Genomic DNA, 19,986 nt, shown 5'->3' with positions numbered 1-19,986 from the left:
CCAGTGATGTCAGGTCATTTTGTGTGATTACTTCTTAGAGTTAGAAATTCGGTGTATTGGGAATGAAGAGAGCAGGTACAAGAGAATAAGGAGGAATTCATTCAGCATCACAGCACCTTGCTTTTCTCCTGCCTTTTGGTGATTTCTCTTGCTTTTCCCCAAGCATGCTTTTTTGCCTAACTGCAGTCCTGGGGAGTATATAATTTTGTGCCCCGCGGTTGTCACTTAGCTGCTTCTCAGAAGTCTTTTTTTTTTTTTTTAAAGATTTTATTTATTTATTTGACAGACAGAGGTCACAAGTAGGCAGAGAGGCAGGCAGACAGAGAGGAGGAAGCAGGCTTCCCGCTGAGCAGAGAGCCAGATGTGGGGCTCAATTCCAAGACCCTGAGATCATGACCTGAGCCGAAGGCGGGGGCTTAACCCTCTGAGCCACCCAGGTGCCCCTCAGAAGTCTTTTTTAAACTGGATTGTGTCTCAGTTCAGCCCTGTCCCATATCGCTTGTTTTTTCCTTCCAGCCTGTTATCTGGAAAATGGACACGATGCCACCTGCTAAACACAGGTGTTGTGAGAACGAAATACACAAAGTACTCAACCGTATTTGGCACGGAGAAAATTCTCACAAAATAGTCCCTCCTCCTACATGGCTTCACTACTTACCCATCACCAGAAGATGATTTTCCTTTTCTCAAAGAATTATTTGTTCACGACTCAAAATTTTGACAAAATAGAGAAAAGATGGAAAATCAGTTCAGGCCTCTTCTAAAATGCAGTGACTTTTAGCATTTTGCAATATTCTCTTCAGGTCTTTCTTTCATGTGTGTTATTTTATTTAATTGATACAATATAATACGTACAATTTTGTATTATTTTCACGTAACTTTTTTATGACAAGCGCTTTCGTACAATTTTGTATTATTTTCACGTAACTTTTTTATGACAAGTGCTTTCCCATGTTACTGTATTATTTTCGTAAGTAATTTTAAAGGCTACATGTGCTTTCAACAAATGGAGCATTTTTCCTAACCACTCCCCTATTTGCATCTTTTAGATTGTGAGAGATATTTTGAGAGTATGGATCAATGTCCTCTAAGTGTTTGGGGCTCTCAAGCCATTCGTATACTTTGGATAGTGCCTAGAGTAGAATTATTGACCCGAGGGCGTGAAAATGTTAAGGCTTACTGTATTCTTGCACTGGTCTCCACTGGGGAATGGATTGTGTCTAGGGAAGGATGGTGAGCAGGATGGACGTAGCCAATGGCCTCCTGGAGTTTGTGGTCCAGTAGGGAGAACAGAGAGTTACACCAGCCACACGTTGTGCTGGGATGGGGAAGTACAGGGTGCAGGGGGAGCTTGAGACGGGAGGTCCTTAGCCAGACTGGCGGTGTGGAGTCTTGAGGAGTGAGTGCGAAGGTTCAAGACGCATTGGCGTCTCCTCCCCCAACCCCCGCTGCCTTCTCCTTGGGCTTATTTCCCTGCTCCTGGTCTCCTTCTCTCAGCCTCGTCTGAGACATTACATAAACCCAAAGGCCCTCTGCCGCAACAACCGCATTGTCAAAGTTGTTCAGAAGTCTGCCGTCTGCAGCAGATGGCCTGCTGACATTCACAGGCTGTGTTTTGAAGTTGCATCTGCTTTCCCACATTCCTCCGTCACATAAGCATTATTAATAAATGTTTGCTTCCAAACTGGTGCAGTGGGTTGCAGTGTCGGGACGCGTATCTTTCTATTAATTGGTATGATGTCCCCCAAAGATGCAAGTGTGTGGCTAAAAGGGGCATCCCTTGCGGTTCCTGGGTGACTTGTGAAGATGAGCCGTGCCGTGCTGCGGTCCTGGCCCCGGCTGCCGGTGCCTCCCTCCCTCCAGCTCCGCCTCTGCCTAGCAGCGTCTTCCTTTGTGATTATCAGCTTTTGAATAATCCTGGGCTTCTGGAAGCACCTGCTTCATCTGGGGTTTGACCCAGTATTTTATGATATAAATCAAGTGGACTTGGACAGAAGACCTAGGGTTTGTTTGTTTGTTTGTTTGTTTGTTTTTGCCTGCAACCCGAGTCCTCTGGGGTAAGTGTCTCCCTGACTTTCTGATGTAATTCATTCCCTTCAGCCCCAATCAGTTTAGTTCAGCCAATAATCATGGAGCACACAGTATATTCATGGCCCATGTCTTGGCCTCAGAGATACACAGATCAACAAAATGTGTTCTTGGCTCTTAAAGGGCTCACAATCCAGGTGGGAAACAGAATGGCTAATGGAGCAGCTCTGACGGGTGTCTCAAAGCAGATGTGGGTTGGATTCTTGTCCTGCCATCCCCCTTGAGTAGCCCACAGCAAATTATTTTGTCTTCTCCTGGTCTCCATTTATTCCATTTATTCAGCTGCAGAATGGGTGTAAGAACATCTAGTGGTAGGAGCCCTGAAAGTCTTAGTAGGACTCTGCATGTGAGAGCTGCTGGCCTGGCCCGGGGTGGTTCCCAGTCTCTGGAGGGAGGCAGCATTTCCGGGGGGTCCCCCTGGGTGCGAGCTGCTAGGCCTGGGCCCTGCGGATCAAAGTCAGTACGGTTTTGTCTCCAGGCTGACCTCTCCCTCTCTCTCCCCTCTCTTCTCAGCCTGTGACCTCATGACCCAGGGGATTCTGGCCTTGGTCACGTCCACTGGCTGTGCGTCTGCCAACGCCCTGCAGTCCCTCACAGATGCAATGCACATCCCACACCTCTTTGTCCAGCGCAACCCCGGAGGGTCTCCGCGCACTGCCTGCCACCTGAACCCCAGCCCCGACGGGGAGGCCTACACGCTGGCCTCCAGACCGCCTGTGCGCCTCAATGACGTCATGCTCAGGCTGGTGACAGAGCTGCGCTGGCAGAAGTTTGTCATGTTCTATGACAGCGAGTATGGTGAGTTAGGGGCCGGGGTTGGCTCTAGGGCTCCTGGGAGGCACCTTGGGCTCTGGGAGACCCTCGAGCCAGGCTGCTGCTATGGTGGCCGAGAGCTTCAGGGTGGGCTGGGTGTACATGGCGGTGGGTGGTCTGGGTGGAGTGGGTCTTGGGGTTGGTGGGACCCAGCCTTGAGCTTTGCAAATGGGGGGGAGAGCTGCAAAAGCAGATCTGTAGATAGGCACGAATGTTGCCTAGCAACAACACCTTATCATGACAGCTGAAGTTTGAATCATCTTAGAGTTTTCAATAAAATATTAATAAACTGCTGGCAGGGATCCGAAGGGCTGTGCGTACGTAGCAACGGAGGCTGGCCAGCATGGTCCTCTCAGAAGACCCCTCTTCCAAGACCGTCCCTCACGCTGGACAGTCACCTGACCCTCCCAGCTCCCTGGTCTCCCCTCAGTGTCAGGGTCTCAGGCGGGGGCAGAGGGCAGGGGTGGGGAACCTCCAGGGTCATGGGACCAGGCTGGGATCATGGGGGTATGGCTGGACATGGCTTTTCTGAAGACCTCCCAGAAGAAAAAAAATAAAATTTGTTGTTTAAAAATGCACACAAAAGTGGGCTTTGGAGAAATAGTGTCAGGTGTTCTTATGGGTGCCCTGTGAAAATAGGCCAGTCCTAGTCCCAAGATGAAATGGTTTCCATGTTGTGTGTTTTTTTAAAAAAGACTTTTAATGTTGAGATAACTGAGATTCCTATGCAGTTATGAGAAATGGTCCAGAGAGATCCCGTGCACCTGTCACCCAGGTTTGCCGTGGGCAGTGTGTGGTGTAACTCACATGATACCACAAGGAGGACTTGACGTTGGTGCGATCCCGAGACCTTTCCACACTTCCCCGGTTTGCGGACACTTGAGTGTGCGTGTTCACATCTGTGCAGCTTTATCATGGGTACATTCATGTGGCTGGAGTCAGGACACTGGGCGGTGCCCTCAGCAGGATCCCTGTGCCCCCTGTACATAGCCACCGCCACTCCCATTACGTGTCTTTAAAGAGGGGGGGTGCTGCTAAGGGTCAGTGGCATGGTGGCTGGGGCCAGGGTGCCGTGGGTGGGCCGTCAAAAGTCTTGCCTCGTCTCTTGGTGAAATCATTCCTTTGCCAAGAATGTAACTAGGAAGAGAAGGAAGCATATGTTTGCATTTGCCTAAATACTCTGCTGCTCTAAGACTGGAATGTTGTCCTTCGCTCTTGAGCAAATATGCTGTTTGGAGTCTTCCAGAAGGAATTGGAAGAGCAAACAGTCACTGGGCCGAAATGAAGATGAGGTGGTGATAGAGACAAGGGTGACCCGAGGCTCCGGGTGCTTGAACTAGAGACTGGCCGGCACCTGGCCTCTCCTTCCCACCTGCATCCAGTCCCTGGTGCTGTGCCGTGTGTGGTGGGGGGTGTTGGAGGAGCTCACACGGCACCTCTCAGTGCCTCAGCCTTCTCTGAGAATCTCTCCTACTGATGTTGCAACCTGGGCATCCAGTGTGTTCTGTGGCTGGCCGGTGGACACCGCGAGGGCTGGGTGCTGAGGGACTGGGTCCGCACGCCCTCCGGCTCCCTTCTTCAGACGTCTTTGCTCTCCTTGCGCTGTGGTCCATAGAAGTTCTTCAAGCCTTGGTTCTCCCCAAGGCCTGGGAGGGGGGATCTCTAGCCACAGGAGGGTAGGGAGCAGCTCTGCAGCCTGCCCACCCTGCCTGGGCTCCTGTAATTCTTGTACCTGATGAATGACACCTGATGGCACTTGCTCAAACTATGTGTTTTTGTATTATTGTACCCCTTACCCTAAGTCAGCTCAAGGATCAAGACCCCGAGGAGAGGAGCCCCGATCTTTACCTATCTGAAGCTTCCCTTCTTTCCTGGGAGCTGCTCTCACAGACACACGTCTCCCCCGCTCAGCCTGCTCTCAGCGTGTCCTGACCCACTCATGAGGGCTGATTGCTGCTGAGCACAGACTGTCACACCAGGCTGTAAGCTCCAGGAGAGTGGGCCACTTACTGTTCACTGCTGTGTGCCTGCTGCTTAGCACCGTCTCTTGCACGGAGAAGGGCCCAAGAAGTTGTCACTGTGTGAATGAGTCCACTTATGAGGATATGGGGTTTTCAGACAATTTTCACATAAGACAAAGGAAGAATGGGAAGAAAGACAAGGCACCCGATAGTCTCACCTCTGAGGTCAGGGAGGTGGGCTAGAATGTTTCATTCTGCAGATATATTGCCCTGCCCCTTTCCTCTCCTCTCTGACCCAGAACCTCCAGTCAAACCAAAAGGTGTGCCCCCTTTTCTGACATGGACGCTTTTGCTACCTTTGGTGGGGTTGAACTTCGTTCTCTCTCTCTCTCTCTTTTTCTTAAGGATTTTATTTATTTATTTGAGAAGGAGAGAGAGAGAGCATGGGAGAGTGAGCATGAGCGGGGCGGGGGGGCAGAGGGAGAGTGGAAAGCAAGCTCCCCACTGAGCAGGGAGTGTGAGGAAGGGTTCAATCCCAGGAACCCCCTGGGAACATGACCTGAGACGAAAGCAGTCACTTAATTGACTGAGACACCCAGGTGCTCCTTGAAGTTAGTTTTCAACTAGCCTGGACTTTATCAGTGATTCCCAAAAGACAAAGGGTGACTGATAGCTTTCCTCTAGCAGACAGGCAACTGGTGGGACCTCGAATGCTGTGTTGAGAGGGATGCCGAGGCTGTATTGGCTCAGCAACAGAAAATGCCATGGTTGCTCCATGAAGTTTCTGTGCTGCAGGGGAGGGCTGGTGGCAGCCTGACGTGTTTGCCGATTCTGCTGTGGGCGCTGGGGGTTAATGGAATACCCGGGTACTGCTCTACATTGGATTGTCACTGTCTTGGGCACTGATCCGTTTGGCTTGAGGCTTTCTGGAGGCCAAAGCTCTTTCATCGGATTCTGTGCCAGACCTCCTATCTTTGTGGGTCCTGGACATCAGTCCCCTGATCTGACAGCCTCCAAGGCCAAGCTCCAAGCTGGTCTCTGTAGACTTTAACCACTTGGACTCCCACCACTTGTCCTGGCTGTGCCCCTCGTGCATGTCTGGCTTCTGGCCTGTTTTGCCTCCTGCCTTGTGTTAGGTGGGGCAAGGTGGTGGAAGGCCATGTGCTCTTTGCTGCGGTACATGCAGCCCCCCGAGGGCGGGGTGTGGGTGTCTTCCCAGCATGGCTGGCGTTGGCCTGTCTGAGAGCAGTGGGGAGACTCAGGCTGCTGAAAGGCCCAAGACGAATGGTACCTCTAGAACTCCTCAGCGCCCCTCCTCCACCCCCCCTCTGCACCACGAGCTGCAGAGGAGCCCAATTAAAAAGCAAATTGAGTGTAAAGACTGTTTTATTCTTTCCAAAGTCAAACAGAAGGGGTTTGGGGATATGATGACTTTTTTTTTTTTGATGCTGATCTACAAGTATCTTTACATATATTAAATGTATATTCTATGTATATATATGTTAAAGCCATTCCGTGACTCTCTGAGGTGGGATTATTGTTGGCATTTGACAGGGAAAGTACATGAGGCCCGGAGAGGTTCTTTTTGACCTGAATGCCCATGTGCTTTGCCAAGGCACCATCCTGTTTCTGTAATCTGGGGCTTGCTATGCTCCAGCTTCTTCTCCCTGTCCCCAGCCAGGCAGAGTTGATGCCAAGAAGGAGGGAAGAGTGCTTTGGAATGGACTTGGCATCCCAAGGCTGGTGTGCTCAGGACGTGAGTGAATGTCACGTGGAAAGTCCCTCCCTTGCTGGCGGAGGCCTGATTCTTCCCTGCTGGCCCCTCAGCCTCCTTCTCAACCCAGGAATGACCTGCCTTTGGTGGAACCTGATGACTGGACATTGGAGTCAGGAGTCGAGGGTCGAAGAAGCCGAATCACTGGGCCCTGAGACAGAACTTGGCAGAGGGGTGCGAGAGGAGTTTGTGTGTATACAGTTTACAAAATGTAAGATGTGCCATTTGGTAAAATTCCATCGAAATTACTTGTATGCTTGTTTTGACAGCGAAAGGGAAAATAGAAGAGAAGCTGACATTTGGGAGAGAAAAATCTGTAACATGAAAATACCAAAAGTTTGGATCGAACAGAACAGAGAACTTTCTGACATGCCACTTCAAATTCTGGGATATTAATTTGTGTGTTGGGGGAGTTGGGTGCCAGAAGCTACAGCCACAATTTCTCCCTAGTGAGTACACTGGGATGAGGGTGGTAGTCAGGAAGGAATCTTAGAAATCACTGACTCATTCATTCAACAAATATTCAGAGTCCCCACCACGTACAATGTCAACGTTTCTTTATTATAGATGAAGGAACAGGAAGTTGGCTAAGGCTGCCCAGGGCTGGGGTGTGAAGACGGGACCCCAGGACTCTTTCCTCCACCGTATCCCCAAGGGTGCAGTGATTTGCCGTGGACTCCTGGGCCAGCCTGCAGGCCAGAGATGGGTCAGGATCTGCATGAGTAGCTATCATCTATGTGTGCTGGTTTTTAAACTATTAAAATAATTAAAAGTCAAACATGATAATAATGTAGATGTCAAATTAAAAGAATGATAAGAAAATAAACTCCCATGAACTCATACTAGTTTAAAGAAATGCAAAGCAGCCCTGTGCGTCCCATTGTTCTTATATCCTCCCTTACTGAGGGGATGTGACCATGATCCTGACGGCGTACGATCCCAGTCCTTGCTCTCCTTGCTGGCTTGTCACACAGGCATGGACCCTGCCAGACAGAGCATGCAGTTTGGCCTGTTAGTGAACCTTAAATATATGGGGTCACACTTCTGTGCACTTTCGTGACTGCTTCTTCCACTCAGAGTTAGGTTTTTGAGATCCATGCGTCTGATTCAGGGTGTGTTAGTAGTCATTTTTTATGATTGCATAGCATCATCTGACTTATTATCTGTTTTAGTGTTATGGGTATTTGGGTTATTTCCAGGTTTTTGCCATTATAAATAATGCTCATTAGAACATTCTTGTATTTGTCTTTTGAGGTTTGTGTTCAAGACTTTTTTTTTTTAAACTTACGAACTTTTTTTTAAGGTTTTTAAAAAATTTATTTATTTGACACACAGAGAGAGATCACAAGTAGACAGAGAGGCAGGCAGAGAGAGAGGAAGAGAAGCAGACTCCCCACTGAGCAGAGAGCCCGATGTGGGGCTCTATCCCAGGACTCTGAGATCATGACCTGAGCCGAAGGTAGAGGCTTAACCCACTGAGCCACCCAGGCGCCTCTAAAACTTATGAACATTTTAATTTCTTTTTTAAAGTTTCAAATTTTCTTTTTCTTTCTTTATTTCTCTCTCTCTTTTTTCTTTCTTTTGAGTTTTTGTTCTGATCACCTGGTGCTTCTCATGACAAGTGTGCTCCTTAATCCCCATCACCTACTTCACCCATCCCCTCTCACCCACCTCCCCTCCGGTAACCAGCAGTTTGTTCTCTTTAGTTAAAAGTCTGTTTCTTGGGGCACCTGGGTGGCTCAGTTGGTTGAGCATCTGCCTCCAGCTCAGGTCATGATCCCAGGGTTCTTGGATCAAGCCCCATGTTAGGCTAGGTGCTCAACGGGGAGGCTACTTCTCCTTTTTGTTCTACATTACCCCCCGCTCATGCTCTCTCTCTCTCTCTAAAAGATAAAAAAAAAGTCTATTTCCTCGCTTGTCTTTTTCCTTTTTTCCCCTTTGCTCATTTGTTTTGTTTCTTAAATCCCACACATGAGTGAAATCCTGTGGTATTTGTCTTTCTCTGACGGACTTGTTTTACTTTGCATTATACTCTGTGGCTCCATCATGTTGTTGCAAACAACAAGATTTCATTTTTTATGGCTGAGTAATATTCCATTATATATATATACTACATCTTTATCCATTCATCAATGGATGGACGTATGGGTTGCTTCCATATCTTGGCTATTGTAAATAATGCTGCATTAAACATAGAGTTACACATATCCTTTTAAATTAGTGTTTTTATATTCTTAGGGTAAATACTCAGTTTTGTGATTACTAGGTCCAGGGTAGTTGCTTTTTTTTTTTCTTTAAAAAGTGGACTCTGTGCCCAGTGAACTCATGACTCTGAGATTAAGACCTGAGCTGAGATCAAGAGTCAGATGCCCAACCGACTGAGCCATCCAGGTGCCCTATGGTAGTTCGATTTTTAACTTTTTAAGGAACTTCTGTCCTGTTTCCCACCGTGACTGCCCCAGTTCATAGGTGCAAGAGTTTTTTGGGGATCTCTCCCAAGGAGCAGAATTGCTGGAGTATTTGGTCTGACATGTTTCACTTTAGTAGGTTATTCCAGATTGTTTTCTAGAACATTTCTACTGTTTATACTGTCATCTGCAACATACTGCAACCTCACTAACACCTGACAGTCTTTTCATTTTTAAGATTTTCATGTGAAATGGTATCTTGCTATGATTTTTACATTTTCTTGATAGCAGATGAAGTTGAGTGCCTTTTTGTATCTTTACGGGGTATTTTTATTTTCTATGAAATGCCTATTTACCATTTTAAATTTTTGCCCATTTCAAAATTGAGGCTTTTCTTTTTTAAGTGTGGCTGATAGCTTTTTCAGTCTGCCTTAATGCACAGACGTTCTATACTATATTGTTGTCAGATTTATTCATCTTTTGTATGGTTAGCTCTTTTTCATATCATTTAAGAAGTCTTTCCCCACACAAATGTCATATTCTCTGGCCCAAACTTCACTCTCTGCACTGAGGGCAGATGTTCCCCTACAGGCTGGGTATCCACAGCTAGGTCCTAGCACTGGACTTGCACAGCTCCTGATGGTAGACCACCTCTCTCCCTAAAGCTGTGGCCTGACATTCCTCCCATGACTCTGCTATGGGCTCTGAGCTAGTCTTGTTCTTGGTGGGTATTCCATAGCCCGTGGCAAGGTAGTTAGGGAAAGCTTCCTGGAGAAGGTGACAAGGACTTGAATGAGGACTATTACAAGTTAGGAAAGCAAAGGGCAAGGGGGGAGGAGGGTAGGAGAGTGTCCCAGGCAGAGAGAAGAGTATGCTGGGAGGCCCGGGGGCAGTAGAGAAGAGAAAGATCATATGGCTGGATTATGGGCCCTGGCCAAGAGTGAGGCTGGATTGTAGGCCTGGCAGGCCTGAGAGGCTCAATGAGGAGCTGCCTATGTCCAGGCTCACTGGCTGCTTATAAAAGGGAAGGAATACTGCACGGAGAGGAAATGTGATCTGACTGAGGATAAACCCAAGGCCTGGAGTTCAAGCCAAAGGCAGAACTTGAACTTCCCAGGTGACTGAGGTGTCAGTGGGAAACAGCTCATGCCTTCTCAGTCCTTGCTCTGGGCTAACCACAATGTCCCATGTCAGGGATAGCAGCTCACAGCATCTCATGGCAGTTCTTCCCGGTGTATTGGTACTATTCCTGTTTTACAGGCGAGGGAGCAGGCTCAGAGAGGTACAGAGGCTTCCTCTAGGTCAGATGGCCAAGGAATGGGGGCCCGGCCAGGTCTGAGTTCTGAAGCTCATAACACAGCTCTGCTCACACACAGCCTCCTGGTCCTCATGGGGAACACTGCAGGTAGACTCTCTTCTTAATGCACAAAGATTTATTGTAGCATTGTTGGCAACAGCAGAAATGGCCAACAACCTAAATGCCCATCTTCAGCAAATTGGTTAATATATTATGATATATATATGTAATTTACAACCGGTTCTTTATGTACTCAGAGGGAGTAGTTCCAACACTTGGAACTGTTAGTTGACAAAAGCAAAGTGATAACCGGGATATGGAGTGTTGCTCTGTGTCAAGGCAAGCTTTTGTGTGTGTGTGTGTGTATGTGTGTGTGTTTGAGAACATACACAGTCGGCATAAGGAAATGCTGTTTTAGGGAGATAAACACAAGGACTTGGGACAGGCACGGGAGATATATTTTTCACTGCATTTAAAAAAAAAATACCTTTTGAGTTTTGTACCAAGTGCAAAAAATAAAGAAATAAAAAAGAGAGGGTGGGTTGCTCCCCCTGCCTCCTTCTTACAGCCCATGGCGACTTCTTGGAGCTTCTGGTCCCATCTCTGGAACTGGGATGGGAATTCATAAGCTATACAAATAAGTACTCAGCAGAGGTCCTGGCCCACAGCGAGTGGTCTGTGTGATCATAAGAAGTCCGGTGTGGGGACCAGGAGTGGTGGTAGTCAGCATTCCTCCCTGGTAGGACTGAGTGTGGGTCTGCAAGAGGTTCAGCTGTCTGCTCCTCTACTCTGGCTCAGGATGACCTTGAGCGTAGTGCTTCGCGGCCTAGATTTGGGGGCAGCCTGCCTGGGCTGGATCCTGGCTGTGCCTCTCTAGCTGTGTGACACGGGGTATATCACTCCACCTTGTCGAGCGGTCCTCTCTTCGTGTGTCAAATGGGGATAAAATAATGATCCCTGCCTGATAGGGTCAGTGTGTGGATTAAATTAGCTGATACCTGCTAAGTGCTTGGTCAGACTTAATTCCTCAGGAACTGTAGCCAGCTCTGGCCCCATTGCTGCCTATTGTCTCTTGGCCTCTGAGCTGGTGATCTCTGCTGTGGCTTGTTCTGAGACCTGGATTGCATTTGGGTTCTGTTCTTGGTATGTGGGGAGATGGAGTTTGGGGGTCAGCTGTCAGGCCTGCAGGGGACACTCACTGCGTGGTCCCAGGTGGCTCTCGTGAGTCACCACACCTCAGTCGGATGGCCTGACTGGATCCCACAGCAAACCTCCATCAGCCATTGGGCCTTACCCCCGCGTCTTCCCCATGTGAAACTTCCCAGAAGGAACAATCATTTGGACCAAATGCTATTTTAATGCTCCGCGCCAACGTCTTCTTTCCGGCCCCTGGCAAAGCAGGCCAGATGACTGAACTGCAGTGGGGAGGATCTCATTAATAACACACATCGTATCATTATGGCATTAGTTTAAATCAAAGTAATAAATGCTTTTTCTAGATGAGATGAGTAAGTGAGTTTAATTGCTAGGAAACCTACCAAGAAGTTTGACAATAACTTTAGCAGGGCGAGTGTTTTAGGTTTTGTTCTTCCATCTAATTACAAAGCAACTGTACTTTGGGGCATGTTAATTGTAGCATTCCCTAGAAGATTAAAGTTCATTAACCCTGAGTTTCCCTCAGCCCTCTGCCAGATTCCGGAGTGCGTCTGGGGACGGGAGGAGATGCCTGATACAGGCTTGGATAAGGGACGGGAAGGCAACTGCACTGGCCCCTACATCTTTCCCCTTGTGCAGCTGGGGCCCATCAGCTTGGCCACAGCAAGAACTCAGCAGATCTGTGCTTTCCTCTCCCACACATGCGACTGTGTCCCCTTGAAGACAAATAAGTCCCCATTGCCATCCCTCCCCAGCTGACCCTGATTCTCTGCTTTCCCTGAGCCCATTGTCCCCAGCATAAAAGAGGGAACAGGTTTTGTTGTTAAATACCAGGATTTCAGGGAGGGCACCACGTGATGTGGCCCCAACATCTGGGAAGGCCGTTGGCTCAGACTGGATCCCTCCCCCCTTCCTTAGTGAAATGAGATCCTGTGTCCTCTTCTGGGTCTCAACCGAACCATCTCCTGCCCTTCTGTCAGGAAGAGCTTGCCTGTTTCCTACTAGGAGCCACCTCAAGAGAGTGCCTTCATTTCTTGGTAATGAACTATATTGAGCTGTAAGTGGCAGGCAATAAAATACACTCATCTGCTGTGTGCTCTTTGATGGCTTGACAGACGTGTGCCGCAGAGCCTGGTGGAGGTGCGGGATGCTGTCCAGGAAAGCAGCATCGGTTTTGAAAAGAGAGAACTGTAGGTCACCTGCCCCTGGGCCCGGTCACTTCAGTCCTGGGGCCTGTGCGCAGCTTCCCTCTAGCTGCCTCTCTGTTTCTTAAGAGGGTTTGCAGGGACTCAGAGGGTCCCTGTGGCTGGCTGGGAGAGAGGGAGTGGGACAGGGAGGCATGGATGGCAGGGGAATGGCAGGGTGAGGCCGGGAAGCCCTTTGGCAGCCGTGGCGGGCATTCGGGCCAAAGCCATCTCCAGCAGGGCTGAGAGCCCTGACCATCTGCTCGCTGGCCAGAGAAGGCTTCGCATCCCTTGCTAAACGATGGCTCGCACCTCCTTGGGAAGTGGCATTGGTCATTATGAACGCAGGCTTTCATGTCAGGAAGAGCTAGGTTCAAGTCCCCGTTGGACTCCTTGCTGCATCCCGGGTAAGCCGTGTACCCTTTGGAGCCTTGGTTTTCCTGTCTCTAGGATGCACAGAGCAGCACCTCCCTCCTGGGCTGGTGGACAAGCCTGGCCTTGGGCACTCGCTCAGCATACTATAGTGGGGCAAGGACCTTCTGTTTTAAAAGTTTTCCTTTGCCTTTTGCAAGGGGGTCTCAATGGAGCCCACCCAGATCTGAAGAAGCCCTTTTTTGCTGACCTGGGAAGTGGGTTTCTCTTGCCTGGTGCTCAGCACTGACCTGGCTGGGTAGAGGCCATAGGGGGGCTCTGTAGGAGGAAGGCCTGTGGGTCTTATGTGGCTTGTGTCCAGAGAGGATCTCTGAGACAGGCTTCAGAACAGCCTTCCCCTTGGGGGTCTCAGGAGGCAGGAGGGTGCTGGGGGGGCACCCTAAGGAATTCCCCTGTGAAGTGTCCTGAGGGAACCTCAGATGTTAACCCAAAGGTCCACTGTGGTCACCGGGGCTTTCCATTTTGTGCTGGAATAACAGCTACCGCCTTTACAGTGGCCTTCAGGCCTGCCCCCTGTCAGGGGCACTTGCTCTCCACGCCCATCGATTCCCCTACCAGTTCCTTGCTACTATTCGAACATGCCAGGTGCATCTGGCCTCAGGACTTTTGTGCTGGCTGTTTCCTCTGCTGGGACCCTCCTCCCACAGACACATTAGATGTCTGCAGGCTGCTTCCTCACCTGCAGAGCCTGGCTTCAACCCTGTCTGCCTTCCCTCCCCAACTCTTTTGAAGATAGCGCTCCTTTTCCTCTTGGTACCCCTTTCTTTCTTCCTGCCCTATTTGTTTTCATTAAATTCACTGCCCCTTACTTATTTTTTTGTGTGTTGTCATTCCCCAGCGAGAATATGCGTTCCACATAGGCAGGGATTTTGTCTGTTTTGTTGCCTGATGCTGCATACCCAGCATTTAGAATGGCACCCGGGACATAGTAGGTGTTCAATAAATACTCAATGAGTGAGCAAATGAAAGAAGCTGTATTTTGGGGGATTTCATTGCCCCTTTATTCTTCCAGGAAGCATTTGTTTCTTTGAGTTTTATTTTTTAATTGACTTATCATTGATTCACAACATTGCATTCATTTCAGGTGTGCGACAGAGTGATTGGACAAATCTGTATGTTATACTCTGTTCGCTGGAGTGTCTCCTATCTGTCATGTACAACACTGTCAGAATACTACTGACTATATTCCCTGTGCTGTGCCTTTCATCCCCGTGACTTACTCATTCCATAACTGGAAGCCTGTTTAAGATTCTAGTTACAACAGTGATCATCATTTCTACAGAGTCCGGAGATGTACAAAGTCAAAGATCCCCCTTCCCCCACTCCCAGCAGTGAACCTGTGTGTGGGGGCCCCCGAGTTTCTGCCAGCACTTTCCTCCTTGGCGAGTATATAGGGAGAGCCTCTGTATCCAGGGCCCAGGACCTGAGGAGAGTTCAGACAGGCTCTGTTCACGCGAAAGTTCTCCCTGCAGTTTCCCAGGAGGATCGCGTGTTCATATCACAGTGAAGGCGGGAGTGGCTGCTGTGGTTTTGGGGGTGAGCCTGCTGGAGGACTTGGCCGTCCTTCCTGCCTCAGCCTTCTTCTGAGTTATCTCTGGGCACACTGACAAACCTTTTGCGTCTTTAGTTTTCTCCCTTCGGTAGAGGGCATCATAAAGATGCTTACCTCAGAGGCTTCTGGGGGAGGTTGGAATGAAATGCTGGGTCTGAGGGATCGAGCTCCCTGTGGCCCTAGACCACTTCTCACTTTTCCTGCTCCTGCCTGGGACCCAGGACAGAGCAGGGTGTGCTGGCCTCTCTCGTGGCCTCCGCCTGGAGTAAAGATGAAGAAGATGACATCGCGTTGTGCAGCCAGCTCTCCACTGTGGGCAGAAACCTGGGAGTTTTGGTTCTGGTGGCAGCTGCTGACCCCATGTTTCCCACTGGAGGCTCTGGGGGTGGTGACAGGGCCACGCAGGACGAGAAGCTAAGGATCACACCTGCCATGCCAGTTCCTTGTGGGTAGCAGGATGTCTCCTCTCCAGGCCTGTGTTTATACAGTTCCTTGCTGGAAGTCACCTTCCAAGGGGCTGGATGGAGTGCCCGTGAGGGCCTCCATGCTGCCCCTGACCCTTCCCCACGTGGGCCTGCGTGCTGTTGTTCGATTTTCGGTTTAATTGTTTCTGCTTGCCTTGTCTGCCTGCTTGCTCATTTGTTTGTTTATTTCCTGCTCACATCCGGAGTGGGTTTGCAGAGGCTTCTAATGAGGCCCCCAGATGCTGAGGTGGAGAAAGTGGCAGTTAGAAAGACAAGGCAAGGCCACTGCGGCTGTGCTGGTTGGGAGGGTGGCAGGGACCACCGTGATCACATTGCCCTGGCAGCCCGGGTTGGGGAGGAAGCCACAGCTTGTAGGATCCTCGAGTCCTAGAGAAGAAAGAAGCAGAGCAGCAGGCTCCTGGGAGGGACCAGGCTTCGGCGGCCCCTTGAAGAATTCCCCCGGAGGAACCTGATCTGTGCCATCGAGACCCTTGACGGGAATGGGGGAGGGCAGCTGGGGCTTCATGTTAAATAACGCACATGTAGAGGCGGCTTTTGTTTGACTGCCTCTCAGCGGAGCAGCGCTTGCTGATGGTGGAGGGTAGCTCTCTCATGGCCTGGGTTTGGGGGTCCCATTTTCAGAGGTGTGGGAGGGCCCAAAGAGCAGGAGTCAGACTGCCCATGGAGCTTCCTGTAGGCTGGCCTTGGAAGACATCAATGAACCTATGGCTGCCTGTTCTGGGGTTTCAGGTTACTCAGAGTGTGGCCTCCTGTATCCAGTCAGTCTGGTCCCATTGGACAGATGCCCATTGAAAGCCAGGTGCCGTGTCAGGCCCTGGGGAGCTGGAGGTGAGCGAGGCAGGTGTGGCCTTCACCCGCTTGGCCCTGAGCTGGAACGAGGCTCGTGATGGAGGCCAAGCTATGAGGGCGATTTGAATTTCAGGCAGTGAGGTCTGCCTGCCTGACAGAGCCTGGGAGGACTTACGGAGTTTGAGTTAAGTCTGGGTGGAGTGAGCAGGGGCGAGGGTGGGTGGGCAGGTATGGGACGTGGGCTGAGAGAAAGCAGAGGTGCTCTGGGTTGGCCTAAATTACACCTGGCTGGAGCCTCATCTCTGGGATCAGGGACAGCGACATGGAGAGCCCAGCCAGGCGGTGGAGGGGCTGCGAATCCCAAGGGTAGTGAGGAAACGTGGAGGGGCAGACCACTCTGCTTTCTTTTTCTTTGTGATTTTTTTTCTTCGCAATAATTTATTATGTCAGTTTTATTAATTTATTATATCAGTTGCTGAAAAAAATGCAAGCGACATAGACAGCAAGGGGAAAAATTATATGCCTCTCTTCTCCCTCTCCCCTCTCCCTGCCCTCTTCTCTAGAGGTAAGGAGAGGACTTTCCTGGACACGTCCCATGGACATGCAGACATTCATGTTCACGTGCATGATTGTTTTCAAAAGCAGAAGCAGGATCATGCTTCCTGTATTGTTTTGGACTGAGTTTTGTATTTGGGGTGCTTTGGAGCTTTCCGTCCATGCTGCCCCCCTTGGTTCTCCCTCGCTGTCCTCCCCGCGTTCTGCCAGGTGGATGGTTTATTGGTTTATTGTTCCATTTCCTCATCTAGGTGGTTTCTCGAGACTGTGCACTTGCACGCGGCCCCGTGTCGAGCCTACAGCTTCGTGCATGTGTCTGTGTATTTCTGTGGGATGGATTGTTAGAAAGCAGAGTTGCTGAGTTACAGGGGACTCTGCTTTCCAGTGAGGAAGCTAGAAGGATAGTGGTGAGATGCCAGGTACCAAAATAAGGCAGGCAGGAAGAGAAGTGTTTTTGAAGGAGAACAGACCTTGTTCTGGTCCCTGGTTTTTTGATGGCTGGGAGGAAGATAAATTCTTGGCTGCCATGTTGCTGAGGAGAAATGTGATATTAGGCAGAAATTCAGGGACAAAATCCAAAGTCAGAGAACCAGAGGAACCGAAGCAGGGGCCCTCGGAGGTCAGCTGCAGCTCTCCTGAGAAATGATTTGGGAATGGAGCCAGTGGGGGTGGGCAGTGGCCGGGGGACGGTCTCTGTGGTGTGGCCTGTTCTGAAGGGATCACACCTGTCTGGTACTGATGAGTTCAGTCTGACATGTGCTCAATGAGGAGGGACCCCAAGCTCTTAGAAGGAGTAGTAGAGGGGGCTGGAGCAGGGTGATGTGAGCTGAAGGGTCCAGCCCCCTCTTAGTGGCCCCGGTCAGAAGAGATGGTACAGGAATCAGGAGCTGTCTGACTGTCAGAGCTGGTCTGGGCTAGAAGGGGCTGCTCCCCTCTCCTGGGGTCCTCCAGGGCACTGTGGCAGGAAGGGTCCTTGTCTCTAATCTACCTCAGATGGGGGCAAGTCTTTGGGTGACAAGTCATTATTAATCGAGGTGCTCCCCACTCCCCACCCTCCACCACTAGGTCTCTACTTCATCTCTCAACACTGAGAACTTCCCAATTTGCCTTTTTTTTCCCATTTTTTTATTGTGGTAAAACATGCACAATATAAAAGTTACACTGTAGCCATTTTAAAAGATTTTTATTTATTTATTTGACAGAGAGAAAGCGGGCATTAGCCAGGTGAGTGGTAGGCAGAGGGAGAGGTAGAAGCAGGCTTTCCATTGAGGGGGGACCCTGATGTGCGATCCTAGGATCCTGGGATCATGACTTGAACTTAACCGACTGCGTCACCCAGGCGCCCCTACATGGTAGCCATTTATAAGTGTGTAGTTCAGCGGCGTTTAGTACATTCCCAGCATCAGTTGGGCAGCATCAATCACCCTGTCCATTGCCACGCTCTTTTCATCTTGTAGAACTGAAACTCTGTCCGCAGTGAACACTAACTCCCACCCCTAGCTCCAGGCCACCACCCCTGTCTGTCTCTGGGTTGGTGATTGTTCTGGGGCCCTCACACAGGTGGGATCAAGCAGTATTTATGGGGGCGCCTGGGTGGCTCAGTGGGTTAAAGCCTCTGCCTTTGGCTCAGGTCATGATCCCAGGGTCCTGGGATCAAGCCCCACATCGGGCTCTCTGCTCAGCAGGGAGCCTGCTTCCCCCTCTCTCTGTCCCTGCTTGCCTCTCTGCCTACTTGTGATCTCTGTCTGTGAAATAAATAAATAAAATCTTAAAAAAAGATGCAGTATTTATGGTCCTGGGATTGGCGTATCTTACAGCACAGTGTCCTCAGGCTTCCTCCGTGTCATAGTGGGTGCCAGGGTTTCCTTCCTTTTTGAGGCTGCACAAGGTTCCATTGTGTGTATACACTACTTTCTGTTTGTCCGTTCCTCTGTCAGTGGACATTTGGGTTGTTTCCACCTTCGTCTACGTTGCTTTCGGAGGGTATTGAAGAGAAAGGGGTCTCTTGGGAGCCTGTGTGTATGCGTGTGTGTGTGTGTGTCTGCATTTGCATGTTATCCATTTTGGAAGACATCCATTCATCCCTCACTCTGCCACCAAGGTCACTGAGTTTACTGCTTTCTCTGCCTAGAGCCAGACAGTGGTCCCCTGCTCTCTTCCAAGGGTCAAGTTCAGATCCCTTCAGGAGTTCCCTGGGGCCTTCAGGGTCTGTCCCTTACCTCCTTGCTTCGTCATTCCCTTGAGACTTCTTGTGTCCCGGTTACAAAGGACGTACTAGGTCAGGGAGACAGCCCACTCAGCCTTCCTCAGATGAGGGAAACCACCTGACAGGTATCGTCAGGGGTGAAGTGGAAACATTCCAGACTAACAACCATAGGAAGGTACCAGGATGTCCAGGGCTAAGGGACAAATGGGAGAGATGGTCCTGGAGGCAGGACTGCCCGGTGGGAGTGCAGTCCTACCCCGGGAGGCTGGAGCATGGAGGAGACACTGAGCTAATGCTTATTGTAGAAATGGGTTAGATGTAACAGAAATAAAAGGATCAGAGATCTGGAGACCTGGAGGCATGCGCACACACACATGCACACACAAACACGCATGGGCACACACATGCATCTCAGGTGCCTGGGGCAATTAGAGTCAGAGGCACAGGTGAATCTCACTGTCAGTCACTGAGAAAGATCGATAAATTTGCCTCCTTCCACATGGGCACAAAATGTCCCTGGAGGGCACAGGGCAGCTCAAGGTCACATTCTCCCTGTGGACTTCCAGCTATCCTGGCCTGCTCGGGAGCGGAGATCGAAGTGTGTGTGAGGGGCCATTTGGACCTGCGAGACAGGGCTGGTATGCCAGGGGCAGCCTAGTACCACGGGCAGGGACTGCAGGAGAGGCTTTCCTGCTGAAGGGTCCACCTTGGACCTCTTCAGAACTGCAGGGAACTGCCACTGTGGTCACAAGACCGGGCCACAAAGCCAGGCTGTGGCCATTGATGCTGGCCGGGCCTCTCCTGACACAGCGAGGCTTCTCGGACCCCCACGTGTGTTGTGGGGACAGGGGCAGCGAGGTGGGGAGGCATACATGGTGCCCTGAAACCTGTGTGTGTGGACTTACAAGAACCACTGGGTCACCTCTTGCCAGTGACAGCACTTTGGTAGCAGAAGTTGGCCAAGTGTGAGTGTTTACACAGTGGAAATCAGCAAGTGCTACACACATCGGGCTTTTTATTCTGGAAAGCCAGTGTAGTACCACACCACATGTCCCACTCCCCAGTATTTATTATCTGCTTGGGTGGGGACAAGAAGGTGACCAGAAACTATGAAGGGCCTAGTTTATGCTGATAAGAAGATGGGCGGCATGGGGCCTGAATCATGAGGAGGTTTCCTGCGGGACCCTTGCTGGATCCTGACAGTGAGGGAGGATCTGGGTAGATGGAGACAAGGGTGCTCCAGGAGGGGAGCGGTCTGAGTATAGACAAGCATCAACTGTCTGAGTC

At 50.2% G+C, this 19,986-nt stretch overlaps 1 protein-coding gene across 2 annotated transcripts in view; it reads left to right on the top strand.

Moving 5' to 3' along the window:
* GRID1 (glutamate ionotropic receptor delta type subunit 1) overlaps positions 1-19,986 on the top strand; it is a 694,055-nt gene that overhangs the window by 147,482 nt on the left and 526,587 nt on the right. For both annotated transcript variants that reach the window (XM_047703440.1, XM_047703441.1), the window contains exon 3: positions 2,602-2,886. In XM_047703440.1, coding sequence (XP_047559396.1) covers positions 2,602-2,886 — 285 coding nt within the window. The remainder of the gene's footprint in view (positions 1-2,601; positions 2,887-19,986) is intronic.

The sequence above is a fragment of the Lutra lutra genome, chromosome 14 (assembly GCF_902655055.1).
Source record: "Lutra lutra chromosome 14, mLutLut1.2, whole genome shotgun sequence".
In the NCBI taxonomy this organism is placed as follows: Eukaryota; Metazoa; Chordata; class Mammalia; order Carnivora; family Mustelidae; genus Lutra; species Lutra lutra.
Note: the sequence above shows the minus strand (reverse complement) of the source record. Positions and strands in the feature narration are given on the sequence as shown.